The 21,127-nt window shown below is 36.3% G+C and overlaps 1 protein-coding gene across 1 annotated transcript in view; it reads left to right on the forward strand.

Annotated features, from left to right (window-relative positions):
* LOC115211117 (dynein heavy chain 3, axonemal-like) overlaps nt 1-21,127 on the forward strand; it is a 180,634-nt gene that overhangs the window by 123,553 nt on the left and 35,954 nt on the right. The window contains exons 57-65 of the mRNA XM_029780047.2: nt 2,328-2,483; nt 4,321-4,416; nt 7,462-7,566; nt 9,334-9,467; nt 11,210-11,381; nt 13,892-13,978; nt 16,431-16,547; nt 17,949-18,134; nt 20,924-21,061. Of these exons, the coding sequence (XP_029635907.2) occupies nt 2,328-2,483; nt 4,321-4,416; nt 7,462-7,566; nt 9,334-9,467; nt 11,210-11,381; nt 13,892-13,978; nt 16,431-16,547; nt 17,949-18,134; nt 20,924-21,061 (1,191 nt within the window). The remainder of the gene's footprint in view (nt 1-2,327; nt 2,484-4,320; nt 4,417-7,461; nt 7,567-9,333; nt 9,468-11,209; nt 11,382-13,891; nt 13,979-16,430; nt 16,548-17,948; nt 18,135-20,923; nt 21,062-21,127) is intronic.

Below are 21,127 nucleotides of genomic sequence, written 5' to 3' on the forward strand. Positions count from 1 at the left end.
TGTTTACATCCCCATAACTTAGCGGTTTGGCAAAAGAGACCAATAGAATAAGTACTAGGCTTACAAAGAATAAGTCCTGGGGTCGATTTTCTCGACTAAAAGGCAGTGCTCCAGCATGGTTGCAGTCAAGTGACTGAAACAAGTAAAAAAAAAAATTAATGGAGATGAATATATCATTGATTGATTTGCTAAAACCATTGATGAAAAATAAAGATTAAATAAATAGAAAAACAACAAATTTATCTGACAACCCAATAATTCAATTATTTATAACATACATATATTTATCCTGTGCAACAAAAGAAGCAAAGTGTTTAATAATGTTCATTCAATAAGCAATCTCTGAGAAGCACAGGAAGAAATGAAGCTAGCAAACTCTGCTGGGTATATAATACTAGTGTGCATAAAAACTGAACATATGAGTAATCAAATATATTGGGCCATCCCATAAATGATGCAACTGAAGACTGCAGAATAAATGATAGTCAGATGGGGCTATGTCCAGTGAATATGGTGGATGGGGTGTCATTTCCCATTCAAACTGCACCAGCCTTTGGAATGTCATCTTCGCTGTATTTGGCCAAGCATTATCCTGATGGAAGAACACTTTTAGTCTTGAAACTAAAGATGGTCGTTTTCCTTCTAGCACTGACTTGAATGACTGGTTGAATGACCAAATCCATGCTTCTCTGCTTGTTCCTCAACAGTTACAATGGGATTTTGTTCCACCAGGGTTTGCAGGATGTCTTTGTCGTGCTCTACAGATCTTCCAGGATGATGCTCGTCTTCTAAGCTGTACTTTCTGGCTTAGAATTTCTGGAACCACAGTTGCAACTGGCTTATGCTTATTGACTGATCCTCATATACTGCATTAATATTCCTCGCACTTTCCTTTGCATTGTTGCCTTTACTGAACTCATAAAGCAAAATATGCCAAAATGCACCTTTGTCACTTCTATTATAGCTTTGAAAAAATAACAGTTAAAATCGAACTGCACTCTTCAAAACTTGCACTAAAAATAAGGACAAGGTAAAATTACTACTTGCTTTTTTAGCAAGTTGGTGCAACTAGTTTATCCTGTTCCTCTCAGACTTTTAGTTCATGCAATTGAAAAAACCACATTACTTATGGGATGACCCAATAGTATGCAAAAAAGAGGACTGCATGGTTATGGGCAAGTAAAATGTATGGAGGAGAACAGCTATATAAAGGCATGCCATGCACTCAAAGGAAATGGAATCTGCAGAAAAGGAGACCAAGGAAGACTTAGGGCAAGGTGATAAAGATAGATCTAAAATTGTTGCATCTTATATGGATGAAAAAATACCTTGTGCAGTAGTATGTGTCTTGACATGGCCAAATAGGGGACAAAATTTGTGGGATCTTCTCTACATAGTATCTATGTGATATATGTGTACATGGGCTTGTAGGTTTAGGTACATACACATATGAACATGCAAGAATGCATATATGCAAGTGTCTGTGTGTAAGTATGTGTGTGTGTGTGTGTGTGTGTGTGTGTGTGTGTGTGTGTGTGAGTGAGTGGCTAATAAATAAATCTTTGCCCTCCTTGATAGCCAATCTCCTTCTAACATGCTATCACTCACTCCTCTACCACATGCTCCTTTTATCACACTTCCTTCTTATCCCTCACTTGTCTTTCACTCATACAATTTGTCACCCATGTCTCTGTAGCCCTTACCATTATCCCTTCACCTGCCTTCCCTTCAATCTCTCTCCTCTTCTCCTTGTCCCTGTTCTATACTGTCAAAGTAACTAAGGATAACAGTGGTCTCTTTGACTCCCCATACATTTCTTCTGGTGTAACTAGGAATACTACTAGACTTATCTGACCCTTTTGCCTACGTTGTACTACTTTCCCTCTCACCTTTATCAACCCAGCTCTCTCACCGGCTTGAAGTATATACTTAAGGGATTCTATCAGATTTGCATTTACCTCACAGACTCAACCTAAACTTTCTGGTGACCATTTGGTTATCAACAGCCATCGTTCTTTCTCACACCTTGCTATCTATCAATCTCTCACCCATATCCTCTCTAGTATTGGTGTCACAATAAAATGCACCTAGTACACTTTGTGAAGTTGGTGGCATTAGGAGGGGGCATTCAGCCATGGGTACTATGCCAAAGTAGTTGGAACTTGGTGCAGTCCTCTGGTTCTTCAGCTCTTGTCAAACTGTCCAACCCATGCCAGCATGGAAAATGCATGTTAAGTATTGATGACAATGTGTGTGTGTGTGTGTATTTATACACACACACATGCATATATACACACACTCACACAATCACTGTCTTATCTCTCTAGTTTGTAGCACCCAAGAAAGAAAGTTTAGCAGTAGCTGAGACATTTCTTAAAGAACAAATGGGTGAACTTGGAAAGAAACAGAAAGAACTGAAAGATGTGAAGGCTAAACTGGATTCTTTGAAACAAAACTTACACAAAAAACAACAAGAGAAAAAGGTAAGATATATATGTATATATATATATATGCACTCACACACACACACGATTGCTTAAGATTTGTGTTACTAAAAGTTTTACAAGCACTAAAAGCATGTCTGATTGATCATATACTTTAATACTGAGTGATGAAACAGTCAAAGCTTGTAAATGAGCCTAACTGATACTGGTTTATTAGTGAGGGTGCTTCTCATTGGCCTGTTTGAGTCATATGATCGAATCTGTCACCCAGCTGTTGTTAGGTGTTATAGTGACTATTGGATGAAGAATGGGAGTTAGCTGTCACACAAGACAGAAGTAGTCTCTTTGCTTTCATTAGAAATTCCAGTAAAATAATTACAACTTTTAGTTCAGCATATAGTATATATTTCTTTACTACCCACAAGGGGCTAAACACAGAGGGAACAAACAAGCATAGAAAAACAGATTAAATCGATTATATCGGCCCCAGTGCATAACTGGTACTTATTTAATCGACCCCGAAAAGATGAAAGGCAAAGTCGACCTCGGCGGAATTTGAACTCAGAACGTAGTGACAGATGAAATACAGCTATGCATTTTGCCTGGCATGCTAACGTTTCTGCCAGCTCACCGCCTTTCAGCATATAGTATAGCGTTAATGAAAGCTCTGTTGATGTCAACTGTAGTTAAATTATTTTGTTACAGCTGTTACAGTTTTTGAAGACAAAGATGACAGTTATGAGCTCTGAGTGAGAAAGAAGGGACTTTATCAAGAATATTCCAGGTTATATTGAGCAAGTGATTTTCCTGGTGCTGTAGTCTGCAGAGAGGAATAAATAAGAGCAGGCAATACTGTAACATGTACAATATAGTAGCTGACATGCACCCAATGTACCATGCAGGGGCAATGTACTTGAGACCATATACTGTAAAGCAAATACTTTAACTGTATAGCCGCATGTTATTATTCATCTTGGCTGGTTCGCTAGTCCTCAATCAGATCGTCCAACCCATGCTAGCATTGAAAGCAGACGTTAAACGATGATGATGATGATGTTATTTCTCTCATCTTGTTCTTGTTTGCCTGTATGTACATACATATTTACACACACACACACACAAATAAAAAGAGCTAAGGGAAATAAATCAGAGTGTGTGTGTGTGTGTGTAATCAACACTGAATTAATCATCAAGCAAAATAAGCATGTGCTCTGAGCACATGATTATAGGGAAGTGGGTGTATTACGTAAATGGTTTATGGCACAAAAGAAATCACTTTGAACTTGTTAAAATGATATTCAAAGTGGTTTATATGATCGGAAATATCATTTCAAAGTATTCATGGTGTCATAGCGAGGATCTGATTCAAAGAATTTGCAATTAAAAAAAGTAGGAGGAAAAATTTCAAATATGAATAAAGTGGAAGTGTACAAAAATAAACATTGTTTTCCATTTTACTCTTAGTTTTGTTTCATTTTAAAAAATTAAAATTTATTTTATTGTTCATTATTGTTTTATATTTTGAATTATATATATATGGGTGCACCAAAATCTTGTAAGTGTTTTGGGCATCTATAGGTCTTAATCCAGCCCGGTATATAATGTATGTATATGAACATATATGTAAGCAATCCCAGTTTTAAAATAGACATATTGCATCCCTACCTATGTTCAAATGGAAAACTAGATGTAAAATGATTAATGTTGATAACAATAGCAACAATGATACCGATAACATACAGCTGCTGCAAAATTTATTTTAATTACTAATACAACTATAATAGGTAAGTTGAAACAGTCATTTTTACAAGCTTTCATTAGTTGTCGTTACCATGGTTGTTATTGTCATTGATGTTGTTTATTGTCATTATTGAAGAATCTGGAATTCAACATAGAACTGACAAAAGTGAAACTTGAAAGAGCAGAGAAACTTATAAATGGCCTTGGTGGTGAACATGACCGGTGGATACAGGTAGAATTTTACATTTTCCCCTGTAACCTTGTTTTAGATTTCTAACTTCCAGCTGTACTGAGAAGGGGAGCAGATTTCACAAATTAAATGCCCTTATTGCTTAAATTCATTTCACTAACTTGATTCAGTTCTCTCTACATCAAACTGAAACCTTGGCGTTTAAGAAACCAATATCTCTTATGTTAAATTTGAACATTTATAGGATGAGACACATCCCTTCCCTTAACTCTTTTGGCACCAACCTGCCTGAGACTATGAACTTCATATTTTAAAAAAACTAAATCAAAACCTTTCATCAGAATTTTATGTAAATTTATGCTCAAAATATCAATTTAGTAATGAGAGCTATTAGTGGAGGTGCGTGGTTTAGTGGTTAGGGTGTCAGCACCAAGATTGTGGTTTCGATTCCTGGACCGGGCAATGCGTTGTGTTCTTGAGCAAAACGCTTCATTTCACGTTGCTCCAGTCCACTCAGCTGGCAAAGATGAGTAACGCTGCGATGGACTGGCGTCCCATCCAGCTGGGGAACACATATGCCACAGAAACCGGGAAACCGGGCCCATGAGCCTGGCTAGGCTTTAAAAGGGTGCATATATTTATTTATTAATAAGAATTATTATACTAAATTATACTAAATAGGAAGTTATTGTATTTCAAGAGAAATATGGTAACAAAAAATTTAATTTTACTTCCTATTTTATTTTTCCCACACTAATTTTTATCCATGCCTTCATTCCTGATGTAATTCTTTTGAAATACTCTACTTCCTATATATGCTGCCCTTATTTATACCCACCAACAACTCACTAGGAAACAGCACACTTTCATTTGATGTATTTCTAATTTAGTTTTCACTCACATTTCCATTCCAGGAAAGAGAGTTTCCTCAAGTGTCCCACTTCACTTTCTGTGCATTTCTAACTTACTCCACTCCCATTTCCATTTAAAGCTGAGATGGAGGCCTAAGCAGGTTATACAAAGCAATCCTTTCCTACCATTTTCTCTTACAGTTCGAACATTTTCATATTGTCGGTTTCATATTGTATGACAACTTTCCTCCTTCTTACTGCTGTAGTCTTTTATCATGAATATATTTACATATCAAAGTGACTGTCCAGTTCTATAGAATCTGCTGGCATTGTAAACATTAAGATTTTAACATGCACAAATTCAGACACACCCACACATAGTATAAAGATACCCCTCCTGCATAGACACGTATGTTCTTGCTCATATGTATTAGTGAAAACATATATATATATAAGAATTTTTTGTGCAATAAGATAAAAAAACCAAGGCTGTATAGATATTAGAGCATTTATAGATAGAAGGTCTTACAGCTGTTTCTAGGATATTTATTAATAATATCCCTTCATCGGAGACGGTGTGAGAGGAAAGTTAATAAAATATATATATACATATATATATATATATCAAATCAAAAAAAAATATATATATATATATCAAATCAAAAATCAAACAAAATCAAAATAGATGAACATCAATGGAATTTGTATCTTTGTGGTACCAGTGCCGGTGGCACACAAGAAAACCATCCGAACGTGGCCGTAGCCAGTACCGCAATGACTGGCCTCCATGCTGTGGGCACGTAACAATCACCATCCAATCGTGGCCGATCGCCAGCCTAATCTGGCTCCTGTGTCGGTGGCACATAAAAAAACACCATCCGAGCGTGGTCGTCTGCTAGCCTTGTCTGGCACCTGTGTCGGTGGCACATAAAAACACCATCCGAGCGTGGCCGTTCGCCAGCCTCGTCTGGCACCTGTGTCGGTGGCACATAAAAACACCATCCGAGCGTGGTCGTCTACTAGCCTTGTCTGGCACCTGTGTCGGTGGCACATAAAAACACCATCCGAGCGTGGCCGTTCGCCAGCTTCGTCTGGCACCTGTGTCGGTGGCACATAAAAACACCATCCGAGTGTGGCCGTTCGCCAGCCTCGTCTGGCACCTGTGTCGGTGGCACATAAAATCACCCACTACACTCTCGGAGTGGTTGGCGTTAGGAAGGGCATCCAGCTGTAGAAACACTGCCAGAACTGACTGGCCTGGTGCAGCCTTCGGGCTCCCCAGACCCCAGTTGAACCGTCCAACCCATGCTAGCATGGAAAGCGGACGTTAAATGATGATGATGATGATGATGATGATGATATATATATATATATACATATATATATATATATATATATAGACAGACAGACAGAGATAAGTAGGTAGGTGGGTGAGTGGGTGGTGGGTAGGTAGATAGATAGATTTGATTGATTTCTCCATCTATGTGTACACCCACACATTCACACATCTGATGATGGCTTGGTCAAAATTTGGAAGTGACTGTTAATACTAATCTTGTTAAAGAATAACAAATTTGTGCTCAACCAAAAGTATTGAGTAATCCTCCAGTTTAAGATAAAATTGCTATTATTATAACATAAAAACAATCATTAACATATATAAACACACATACATACAAATAAACAGACAAAACATTGTTATAGAGGTCAACTGTCCAACAGAGATGAGTATTTTCTTTAAAATTAGCAAGTAAGAAAACATCTATGGTAAACTACTTCGAAAACTGTGACTTCTCTCCCAAGATTATATATCTACATTTGCCCTTATAACCATTATTGCTTTCTAATAGAGATGGGATTTTCAAATAAAAACAAAAATTACCATTTAATAATTATTCTGTAAAGTCATTCTGTAGGCAAAACGGTGGGAGGAGGACAGTTCAGCATGTAATTCTATCCTGTGGTTGGAATCTAACTTCCAGTGATAGGGCCTTATTGATTTAGTTAGAAATGATCCCCCAACTTCTCTACAGGGATATTACAAAGAATTAGAAAAAAAAGAGACGGGCATACATCCTAACTATTACACACAGACGCGCGCGCACACACAATGTATGTATGTATATCATCAAACAAAATTCATTTCTTATATATTTACTGAGAAACTGCTGTGAGTTGATCCCCTGTTCTCTGTGATTAATAAATGTAAACATATTACTATGTTGTTTATTGCCAGGCAGTAGACAGTTTAACGAACACATATGATAACATAATTGGAGATGTCCTGCTGTCAGCATCTGTGGTGGCCTACCTTGGTCCTTTCATCTCTTCTTACAGACAGGTAAGATATAAGGATATGTAAGTGGTGTGATGATGTGCTGCAGCTGCTACTGATGATGATGATGGTGATGATGAGGCGGAGGAGGCGGGAGGAGGAGGAGAGTGGTGGCGGTGGTGGTTTACTCTTAGATGAGCCTCAGTTGAATAGACCTCAAATCAAAGGGATTCCAACATGGGAACATCCCATGGTTGCTCTCCTTTTATTGTTTATTTTAATATTCTATCAGTTTTTGGCATACTATATTTATGACTATGCTATCAAAATGCATCCTTTTCTAAGACAGTAGAGTGCAGTTTCAGGAAATTTGACTGCTATTTCTATGTCATAGAGACACATGGCTTTGTAGTTAAGGTGTTGGACTCATGATCGTATGATCATAGTTTTGATTATTGGACTGAGTTTTCCATGAGCAAAACACTTCATTTCACATTACTCCAGTCCACTCAGCTGGTAAAAATGAGTAATTCTGTGATGAACCAGCGTCCTGTCCATGGAGGAATATATATGCCAGAGAAACCAGGAAACTGAATCTATGCTCCTCATGGAGTAATATGGATTTAACTATGCTATGTATAGTGTTGTTGTTGTTGTTGTTTGACTCCAGATGGATCTTGATCAAGTAGACAAGGGATCAAAGTCATCCCAGTTATAACCTATTCCTTTTTACATGTCATGTATGGACGACTATATAATTCAATGCATCCTTCCTTTCTTTATTAAAATAGTAGGATGTTGCATCAGAGTGATTTAGCTGATATTTCTAGCAGGTTGGATGATCATACAAAGGTTCTTTCATTGGTTTGTATCGTGGTTGCTGTTTTATAACCCTAGAACAGCAGTGGTCCAGTTGAGCTATCATGTCAGATATTCTGGTCATGATCATCCCATCTTTTCAGCTATAGCTTAGATTACATTATCTAATGTCTTTTTTTTAAAAAAAAGCCAGTAAAGGGTGGTTTTTAGAGAGATTTAGCTGCTATTTCTGGCAGGTAGTGCAACTAATTATATAGAGATTTTTCTCATGGGTTCTTAGTAAGCAGTAAAAAAGTGTTGTATTTAAAGCATTCTATTGGGTTGTCCGGAAAGTTCATGCCAGTTTATAGTAGCTTACCTTTCGACTTATTTTAGAACATGGTTGAGTCTATAAAATAGGATTTGACTACACTTCCATTTAGAGCACAGTTTAAGCTATCTTTTTGTGGAAGAAGGTTTATGTTCCTATAACCTGTGTTAATTCTGTAACCCTTTACAATAGAAGATAAGAAAATTCATTTCCAGCACTTGATGCTTTGGGAACCAGACAAAAATTGCTGCAGCTCGGCTGGGATGTGTTACCCCACCCTCCATTTTCACCAGATATTGCGCCTTCAGATTTCCACTTATTCAGGTCTCTGCAGAATAGTCTTAATGGTAAAAATTTCAATTCCTTGGATGACGTAAAAAGATACCTTGATAAATTATTTATCATGAAACCACCTCGATTCTGGGAAGAGGGTATTTTCAAGTTAAAGGAAAGATGGAGACACATTGTGCAACAAAATGGTTCATGTTTGGTTGATTAAAAATGTAATGGCAACTATTTATTGACCTTTTTCTTTCCTTTAAAAAGCGGCACAAACTTTCCTGACAACCCAATATATTAAATACTGCATGCAAGTGCATATAAAGTATATATAAATATTATATGCATGTACCCTTCAAATTAAAGAAATGTATATTCAAAGACTTTCTTCTGATTTTTCTTATTTCTTTTCTTTTTCCCTTCAGGAATGTCTCCAAGAATGGTATAAATGTTGCAAGAAGAGAGGGATTCCTCTTTCAGCTCAGTTCTCTTTGTCCAAAACTTTAGGAAACCCTTTGAAAATCAGAGAATGGCAAATTGCTGGTTTACCTGTTGACAGGTAACTTAAATATATTAATATTGCTGGTATAGCTTTGTAGTTGCGAGGTTTAATTCCCAACCATGTGATCTTAGGTTCAGTCCCACTGTGCAACACCTTTAACCAGTGTCTTCTACTATAGTTCCAAACCAACCAAAGTCATATGAGTGGATTTGGTAGATAGAAATTGAAAGTAGATAGAAACTGAAAGGCAGTGAGCTGGCAGAAATGTTAGCACGCCGGGCGAAATGCTTAGCGGTTTTTACATTCTGAGTTCAAATTCCGCTGAGGTCAACTTTGCCTTTCATCCTTTCGGGGTCAATAAATTAAGCACCAGTTATGCACTAGGGTCGATGTAATTGACTTGACCCGTTTGTCTGTCCTTGTTTGTCCCCTCTATGTTTAGCCCCTTGTGGGCAATAAAGAAATAAGAAACTGAAAGAAGCTTATCATATATATGTGTTGGTGTGTACCTTTGTCTAGATACCACGAGATGGTTATAAATAAGCATCATTATTCAAGCAAAATTATTCATTTTCAGTCTTCTGTGAAAAACATGCATGGCTATGGTAGATATTACCTAGCTTGGAAACAGGTAAAGGTTGGTGACAGGAAAGGCATCAGGTCATAGAAAATCTGCTTCAACGAATTTCGTCTGACCCATACAAGCAGGGAAATGTGGATGCTAGAACAATGATGATTTCTCTAAGCCCTAAAGGGATTTTTTTAAGGGCTAATACTGGTCCTTAAAGTCTGATTTATGACTATAAGAAGTCAAGTGACTAATTTCACCAAGGATGGAATGCCAACTCTATCTCAGGTACCATTATTAACTGATATGGTACCCATTAACAAGTGCTGTGTAAACTAAGATGTGTAGAATGGAGTGCACTATCCACACACACAACAGTAGCCCTATGATGGATTTAAACAAGAAGACCTTTCAAATGACTACCCACTAACACGTCCCTTCAACCATTTCATTTTTATTAAATAAAACATCTAAGATTATGGTAGGCATAACTGCTACTTACTTTGGGGGATGAAAGCATAACTGTGTATCTGAAGAACATGTGACTTCATTAAATTTTCATTTGTTATATTGGTCAATTGAGAAGCTGACAAATTTTGCATGCTGCTGCTGCTGCTGCTGGTAGTGGTTTATGTTTGTGATGGTGATGGTAACGATGGTGATAGTTCTGCTGCTGGTGTTATAGTTGTTGTTGTTGTTAAGCAACAAGACAGGTAAGGGTGATTAGGTGATGGTCTAGGGCTTAGGGGCGAGAGACCCCAGGCCTTGGAAAAAAAAAACTTTGGTCATCTTGTAGTCGAGGGCTCTTCGTTGACGCCCGACACCAGAGAGGTGGTCCTCGAAGTCGCTAGAAATGGAGATCTCTAGGTCCAAATTCTTGGACAACTGCTGCTGCTGCTGCTGATTGTGGGTTGAATTCATTCAAAATTCTGGTCAACTTGAATGAAAGGCATTCTAAAAGTGAAGCTGGGCATTAAAAGCATTAGGTAATGAATGTAAACAAAAGACTGCTATGTGTATGTGACACAAATAAATCATGAGTCCTGAATGAAACAGTACAATTTACTGACATCAGAAGGTAGCTGTGGAGGAGAAAGATGAGGATGAACAAATGGGGAGTCATATCTGAGGATGTAGGACCCTCATAGATAACAAAATGTGTAGGATATGTTGGTTAGCTAATCCTTTCAACCAGTGCTAAATTGTTAAAATGATGATATCAATGTTTCAGCTTCTCAGTAGAGAATGGTATCATTGTGGACAACTGTGGGAGATGGCCATTAATAATTGACCCACAAGGTCAAGCCAACAAATGGATAAAGAACATGGAATGTCACAACAAACTTCAAGTCACCAAACACACTGATGCTAATTATGGCCGGATTATAGAGAACTGCTTACAGGTAAACAACATTACAGAGCTTTGAATATTCTTTCTAAAAATCTCTCCCCAACTCTCTCTCTCTCTCTCTCTCTCTCTCTCTCTCTCTTCTCTCTCTCTCTCTATATATATATATATATAATATATATATATATATATATAAGTATATGTATTGATGGAAAACTTCTATGAATGGCTGAAGATTGCTCAACAATTTTAAAACTGATGTAATACTTACAATGTTTAATAAAATGATGTAGCATGAAATGATCATACCAAATTACCGAAGATATTCTTGTTGCTTACTTTAATTATATATATATGTATGTATGTGTGTGTGTGAGTGTGTGTGTGCATGCGTGCATGTCTGTGTGTGTATAATTTCTTCCTTTTCTTGTTCCCCTTTCTCTTTCTAATCTGCAGTTTTTCCTCCCTCTCTCTGTCACATTCTCTCTAACCCTTTCTGTTTTTCTCTCTTTTTCTCATGCCTACACACAGTAACAACTAGTTAGTCGTAGAAAGTACTATTTATTAACAGAAAGTACTGGTTAGTGACAGACACTACCAGTTTGTGGTAGAAAGTACTAGCTTGTTAGTTGTGAAAAGTACTTGTTAGGTTCAGAAAGTATCAATGAGTAACAGAAACTACTAGCTAGTAACAGAAAATTCTAGTTACGGATAATACTAGTTAGTTGTAGAAACTAGTAATTAGCAACAGACGATGCTTATTAGTAGTAGAAACTAAGAGCTGGTTGTAAAAAGCCAAAGATCCTAGCATTGTATGGGAAAATGCCTTGCTTGATGGGTATATTTAGAAACTGAATCCTTTGTACATAGAGTAAGCAACAGGAGCACAAAAGATACATAGATTTTTGATAACCTGGTTAAGAACTAACACTTTAGATTTGATGAATGTACTGTAAATATTACTGATGTTGTTTAACTCCAGATCAACCACAATGAAGCAGAATATTGGTCAAAGGTATTCTAGCTATGACAGACCCCACTTTTTGTATATTTAAGTTGACATAGTCTACAGCAAGTTTTCCTTTTTCCAAGATTGTGTATGATTTGAAGGATGTTTGGTTGCTATTTCTAGCTGGTCAGTTATGTACATAATGGCTCCCACATGATGCAATATGATGGGAAGTTGATAGTAATAGAATGTGGGAGATTTCTTAGATCCCTTATAAGGACATGAATGTAGAGGATTTACTGGATGTGTATTATTAACCCCCAATAATTCTCACAGTACATCTGTGCTGAGACACTAACAACAGCCAACAAGTTCAGAAGAGATGATTGTGCCAGTATGATTAAGTGGTGTAAAGGAAGAATGAGTGATATATAAAAAAAGTGTTCTTTTCAGTTGGATGTGGATGTTCAAGGTAGAGGAAGGACCACTAAGAAGTAGAGAGGTTAGATCTCAAAATCTTGAGCTGTACCAATGAGATGTAAAGAAACTGAGATAAGTAGCAATATCTGGTCTGATCAATAAGTATCCAGACTGTTACCACATTAACAAAGCTAAAGCATGCAGAGTGAAACTGCTGGGCTCAGATTGACCTTGAACTCTGCTGTGCAAGCGCACTAAGTTTTAATGTGCTGGCTCACTTCTGCTGTTCGCAGCAGTGCTTGGAAAGAAGGTGTGTAGCATGTGACTGTTACAATGACCATGACAGAACTGTATTGAATTTTGCCAAAAGCTTGGGGAAACCTGCTCAGAGGCCTACATAAAGTTTTCAAAAAGTTTTCATCATTCTCGGCACAACCAAGGAGATCTTGTACAACTGAAACCTGAGTGTCTTTTTGGTCAGCTGAAAGCAGTTTTGGCACAAACTTGGCAGACACAAACCTCGTACCCAAATCTTCAGTGATAATCAACTGAACTGAACCATAACTTATCTGCACATCCTCTGATAACTTATGGATGGTAATTCGATAATTTCCCCTCACATCTGCACTGTTTTTTGCAGTTTTGCTGGTTACAAATCTCCCAGAATGTTTGTTAATATCAACATTTTTTTGGCTATCTTGGAAACGTCTGAACCACTCATACACTTGTGTGCAGCTCATGCACTCCTCTCCATACACTTTCTGCAACTTTGCATAGGCCTTCGAGCAGGTATTGCCATAACAGCTTTCTCTGTCATGGTCAATGCAACGATCACACACTACACATCTTCCTTCCAAGCACTGCTGTAAACAGTGGAAGTGAGCTAGAATGTTAAAACTTAATGTGCATGCACAGCAGAGTTCAAGGTCAATCTTTGCCAAGCAGCTTTACCCTGTGTGCTTTAGTTTCGTTACTATAGCAACAGTCTGGATACTTATTGATCAGACCTCATATATAGTATAACAGACATAGCTAGCATATGTCATCATGGAAAAATGGTCATTTTGACAACATGGTGGTAATGCTAGTGATGATGATGATGACAGTGTTGGTACAACAGAAGATGTTGTGATAATACTTTAAGAAAATAACTTCATTAGAATGGTTTCATTTTTATTTCTTATCTTCCTTCTTAGTTTGGTTGTCCATGTCTATTAGAAAATGTTGGAGAAGAACTTGATCCACTTTTAGAACCAATTCTTCTGAAGCAGACTTTCAAGCAGGTAAATCATTCCAATATAATGGTGTAAAAACTAAAAAGGTGCCACAATGCACAATGCTATTCTAAATTCTTTACTCAAGCATGCTTCTCAAACGCACAACCTCACGCACACACATACGTGGAGACACACACACACATACACACACAAACACACACACGCACACACGAGTGCATGCAACAGGCTTCCAACAATTTCCATCAAAATCCCTCAGAAGGCAGTGGTAAATCTGGATGTTGTACAATGGAACCAATCAAAGCATGTTCTTGCAAACCTTTTAATCATGTAACAATGTCTGCACTAACACATGCATATATACATACACATATGCACACACACACACATGCACACACGCACACACACATATACATGCATGTATGTGTGTGTGTGTGTGTAAACTCTTTGGATTTCCTTGAAATTCAACACTGCTAGTCCTTTAAGAGTCACAAAATAAATAAATATACAAATATACCCTCTACTTGACGTGTTGGATACCTTACTTTAATGGTGGTGCCCTCCACTTCTAACAAAATCCCTGAATACACTGAATACACATTCATACATAAAAATTTAACTCAGTTCCATAGTACCAAAAGTTTCATGGGCACATCACTTATTTGCCTCATCAAATCTTTGGAGTTAGAGCAGAGACTTTAAAAGAAATTCAGGATAGCTTCAAAGTGTTTACACCTCTATTAGTCAGATGTGGCCATGTGACCACATCTGACCAGTAGAGGTGACATCAGTTATTTTCTATGTTTTTCAAGGATACTCCATTTGATATTGGAGGAAGTCGTTTCTATGATCTCAGATTCTCCAGATAAAGTGGAACGAAGAGGTGGCATTTTCCCCATCACTACATTTGAAGCAATACATGTATTATGTATATCATCCCTTAAACTTATTGGCTGTCATTCCCATATAATATTTTGGGATGCCATTATATTGTGTGAAAGTGGCTCTATAGTCTATGACAATGCTTCTTAAACTATGGGTTGCAAAATAAAATGCTGGGGTTATGAAAATTAAATTCAAACCCTTAAATTTCAGCTTATATGTTTTGCAGTTCAGTTGAACAAAACAACTGATATTTCAAAAATGGCTCAATTGTTAGTATACATCAGATACATTTATAAAGAAAACGTCAATGAAGAATTATTATTTTGTCATCCTTTGGAAAAACATACAAGTGAGAAGGACATATATAGTAAAGTTGACGAATTTTTTTTAAACTGTAGGTTCAGAATGGAAAAACTGTATTGGAGTATGCACAGATGGTGCAAAAGTGATGACTGGTGAAAATATTGGTTTTAAATCTTTTGTTAAAGCTGCTGGTAATAAGCATGTAACTTTTATACACTGCATGATCCATCGAGAGGCCCTTGCAACAAAAAAATTAGCACCGGAATTAAACAATGTGCTTCAGGATATTATCAAAATTATAAACTTTATTATGGGCAGTATGTCTTACAAAAAACTAATGTTGCTGAATATGCCACACTACAGCCTACCATCAATGTGTTTCCAGAATCCTACCAACATCTTGTTTGCAACATGTGGACCTAAAGATAAACAAAATAACTGTTGTTTGCTCTGATAGTATTACAACCACATAACCACAGTTGACTAATAGAAGACTAAACAACTAGAAGCCATTTTAAATATTTTTTTCAAAGTTTCTACTCTGCCTCTGAATATCTGACAAGGTGGGCACATAGGATGAAACTTTATTGTGGAGCTGAGTCAAATTCATCTTATGCATGCAACCCCAGCTACATGTGTTGAATGCTACCCTCTGTTGTTTATTCACTCACTGATGTGTGTATATGTGTATGTATGTGTGTGGTGTTTAAATCAATAAATATATACATATAATCAATACTGTAAATCCTCAAGTATAGTCCGCCCTTGAGTATAATACACAGGGGATTTTTAGGGGACTGTACCTCTGAAAAACTTAAACCTTGTGTATAATACACACCCCTTCTCTAACTTGAGTCTTGAGTAATTAAGCTAGCAGCACCTAGTAGAACAAACATTTCTATGCACGCATAATACAATAATGGTGATGTTCTTAACTGTTATATGGGAATGTAAATATGTTTGCAAATTGTTTTTGTTACATGTTATTGTGTGTTCTGAATACTTTTATTTTAATAAATGTTGCTTACTGCAAGTTATGGATGATTCTTTTATGACTTCATTGCTTTCAGGCTTAGCTTAAGGTATTTTCGCGCCCGACATCACAAAATGCGCCTGAATAAACATTGCCAGACAGCGAATAGAGACTCAGACATTGCTTAGAAAATATTTTTCATTTTAACCTCGTATATAGTACGTGACCTTTAAATTTTGGGGAAAAAATGCGGATTATACTCGAGGATTTACGGTATACGTAAATACATGGGTGTGTATAAATATATATTATGTGCATATTTTTCTATGTATTTGACAGAGAGGAGTTGACTATATAAGGTTTAGAGACCGTGTTGTGGAATACAGTAAAGATTTCAGGCTTTACCTAACAACTTGCTTGCGAAATCCACACTACTTACCAGAGGTTTCTCTCAAGGTAATCACTTTTACAATTTGTGTTATTAGTATGTTGTTGTTTAACCTCAGCTCTTGATCAAAAGCATTTATGATCAAAGGCATTCCTATCATAACTGTTCAGTCATATTAAAATTATTTAATTTGTCCTCACATGTTTTGAGAGAGAGAGAGAGAGAGAGGTGAGAGGGAGAAATCTAGCTATTTCTAGCAGATCGAATAGCCACATCAATGCTTCTTTTGTTGCATCTAGTCTGTTTTCTTGTAATAGTGTATTAGATACATTTGTCTATTGATTCTTAGCAAGTTAGAGCCTTAGAGATTTTAACATAGTTTTACCATGAGAATTCCTGATTCCACAGATAAATTATTGACAACTGTATCAAACAATATAATTCATGAAAGGGCATTCAATATTTATATCAAATTTATAAGTTTACTCAAGCTGTAGTTTAACAATATTTATTTCTTTATTGCCCACAGGGGAATAAACATAGAGGGGACAAACAAGGACAAACAAAGGGATTAAGTTGATTACATTAACCCCAGTGTGTAACTGGTACTTATTTAATCAACCCTGAAAGGATGAAAGGCAAAGTCAACCTCAGTGGAATTTGAACTTAGAATGTAACAGCAGACGAAATACTGCTAAGCATTTCACCCAGCATGCTAATAATTCTGCCAACAATATTGGTACAATGTACAGTGTCAATCATAGAATTGATAATATGGACTGTTTACTCATAGTAGCAGTTGCAGTAGTTATACAGTATTTCCCTCACTACTAAACATCTGTTGCTGGTTAACTTTCTAAATTGCCTATTCTGTTATCTTTTGTTTGCTTCAGTCATTTGATTGGGGACATGCTGGAGCATCGCCTTAATGAGTTTTTAGTTGAACAAATCAACCTCAGCATTTATTTATTTATTTATTTATTTTGGCATAGTACTTATTCTTTCAGTCTCTTGTGAAACTGCTGAGTTACAGGGACATAAACACACGAATACCAGTTGTCAAACGGTTGGGGAGGGGGGACAAACTTAGATACAAAGACATACACACATGCACACATACATACACACATACACACATTCACACACACACACACACACACACACACTCATTGACACACAAACACATCCCACAATGGGTTTCTTTCATTTTCCATCTACCAAATCCTCTCACAAGGCTTTGGTTGACCTAAGGCTATAATAGAAGACACTTGCCCAAGGTGCCACATAATGGGATTGAACCTGAAACCAGGTGGTTGGGAAGCAAGCTACTTACTATGCAGCCACGCCTGTGCCTATACTGTATAAAGACTAAAAAATACAGTAGATATATATCCTTCTGGAGTGAAATGGGTGAAAAGATTTTATGAAAAACCATTTCAGTAAATGCAGTATGTGTCAACTTTTCACAGGTAACCCTGATCAATTTTGTCATTACTCCAAATGGACTTGAAGACCAGTTACTTGGTATTGTGGCTGCTCGTGAAAAACCTGACCTGGAGGAGAAAAAGAACCAATTAATTATTGAAAGCGCTCAAAATAAAAGACAACTGAAAGAGATTGAAGACAAGATCTTGGATGTCCTCTCTAATTCACAGGTATAACATCAGTTAATATTCATTGCAATCCATCTAATATCCAAACAGATGGATGAATGTAGACAGGTAGGAAGGTATTTATGTATCTAATGTCTGTTTTTCCATGGGTTGGACAAGAATTTATTTTTGAGGTAGGATCTTACTACCAGATGCTCTTCATATCACCAACACTTACTTGTTTTTCATGAAAGGGGCCTCTGTATTAAAAAAGTCTTCAAAAGCAGAAAGTTATCTACCATAATGTCAAAAAGGAATGTCAACATCTGCACTGTTTTGCTTAAACATTGAGTTAAATATCAACATTCCCACATGTTCATATACACATGCATACATGCATAATTCCTTCATCTTCTCAGATGGTAGCCATCTCACATGCAGCCTGAATTACTTTCATCCTTTCATGTATGTGGATATGTCATTTCACTCCATGCATTCATTGCCATAGAACTTAATAAAATTCAAAATAGATCAAGAAGTGAAATGGTAGTGAAACATCAGTACATCATTGGGTTTAAGTGACAAAAGCTTCTACAACACTTTTGCCACTCACAGTCACTATCAGGGCTGGATTAAGACCTATCATGGCCCTAAGCACTCATAAGATTTTGGTGCCCCCATAAAAGATTATGTAATTCAAAATATAAACAATAACAAACCATAAAATAAATTTTTATTTTTGAAAATGAAACAAAATAGTAAAAGGGAAAATAATGTTTATTTTTGTACACTTCCACTTTATTTATATTTGAAAAGTTTCCTTCTACTTTTTTGAATTACAAAGTCTTTGATAAGATCCTCAAAATTAATCTTAGGTAACACATCTGCATCTATACTTAGTAGAGATAAAGGCATCCCAAATATTTCGTTTTTGGATTTGGCTTGCAAGATTCTTTATGTGAGCTTGTGTGTTGAAGCATATTCTGTTGTGTCTGGGGAGAGTCATTTTCTTTTTGTGCCTTATAATTTAACACACTCACCAGTAAAATTTCCACTTATTTTCCTAAAATTTTCATTGTGTCTTGCAACCTTTTCAATAGTCTTGACTATTGAAAGGTTGCAAGACGCAACAAAGAGTCAAGATTATTGAAAAGATTGCAAGACACAATGAAAATTTTAGGAAAATAAAAATAGGAAATAAGTGGAAATTTTACTGGTGAGTGTGTTAAATTATAAGGCACAAAAAGAATATGACTCTCTCCAGACACAACAGAATCCCAAATATTATTTTAGCAAATTTAAAGTGATCTCTTTTGTGCCATAAACCACTTACCATTTCTGTGGTGTGCCCTCCTTCCTTTGATGCTCTAAGTACGTGCTTATTTTGCTTAATGGTTAATCCAGTGCTGGTCACCATAATAGATTCCAATGACAAGCATTGCCAGATGGCTGGTACTATTTTGACTATGAGTTTTATGCCAGAGTATCTTTGAGAAGAGCTGCCTTCCTCATGCCTTTGTCAAAAACAAAATGGTATTTAATTGTTTGAGTATCACTTCTATAGGGAAGTGTTCTGCATACTAAATACAAATACAATAGGGGCTTATATATGTAACATAGTAAGTTGAAAAGCTTTGACCAACTGAGATTTTCCAAGTAGCAATCAAAGTTAATCAACTTACAATATTATATATAAAAGCGATCCCTGTTGCCTCTATGTTTTGCAATTAGTGCACAAATGGATTTACTGTATATACAATAAGATAATAGTTTCAAATAACTACACTTATTTTCAATTCAGTGTATATATACATACACTGACTACTAAAAATTTACATACACTGACTACTAAAAATTACAGGGAACATTGTAATAAAATTCTACAGTGTTTATATTTAGTATGCAGACCTCTCTCTTAAAGTACCATAAATCCTCGAGTATAGTCCGCCCTTGAGTATAATACGCAGGGGAATTTTAGGGGGCTGTACCTCTGAAAAACCTAAACCTTGTGTATAATACACACCCCTTCTCTAACTTAAGTCAAGGAGGTCTATATAACGCCCTTGGTTTGTAAAACTGTATACAGTAATGTCCTTTATTATTATTGTATATATAACATAATGCAAATGTGTAGCTTTTTTGTGCATTTTGTTTGCAGAAAATAAAGAAATAACAGTAATAACGTTTAATAAATGTTGCTTATTGCAAGTTATGGATGATTCTTTTATGACTTCATTGCTTTCAGGCTTAGCGTAAGGTATTTTTGTGTCTGAAATCACAAAATGTGTCTGAATAAACATTGCCGGACAGCAAATAGAGACTCAGACATTGCTTAGAAAATAATTTTCATTTTTAACCTCATATATAGTACGCACTAGGATTTTGACCTTTAAATTTTTGGGAAAAAATGCTGATTATACTCGAGGATTTATGGTCCTTGACCTCAACCATACAGTTAATGTTCACTACTGCTCAGGTGCTTCTGTAAATATTGATTACTCTTTTAATTTTACCAGATAGGTAGAATATAATTTGCTGAAGTTTCCAATAATACAGAAACATGTTCTTTTTCTTTAAAGACCAATGTCCATAAATTTCAGCTAATTGAGCTTACTGGAGTTATTTTCCTTGTTTCTTTTTTTAGATTTTAAATACCTCATTTGATCATTTTTTTTTTCTTTTTCTTTTAAGTCACTATATTACATATGTGAGTTATCATATTTGATAAATCTTTTAAATTAGATATGCTTAAAAAACAACAAAAGCAATTTGCTGAAACCTATTGCAATTAGGAAACAATCAATAAAGTCAAACTCTTTCTTTCCCCTCCACTCTCTCTCTTTTCTCACAAGGGAAATATTCTTGAGGATGAAACAGCCATTCAGGTCCTTTCATCAAGTAAAACCCTTTCTGAAGACATAGAAGAGAAACAATTGACGGCATCACTTACAGAACTTGATATAGATGAAGTCAGGAATGGATATAAACCGGTATAAATATTTCTTTATCCTAGCTTTTATTTATCTTATGTTTTTTTTTATCATTTCTTTATTTCC

This window comes from Octopus sinensis, linkage group LG1 (assembly GCF_006345805.1).
Source record: "Octopus sinensis linkage group LG1, ASM634580v1, whole genome shotgun sequence".
Classification (NCBI taxonomy): Eukaryota; Metazoa; Mollusca; class Cephalopoda; order Octopoda; family Octopodidae; genus Octopus; species Octopus sinensis.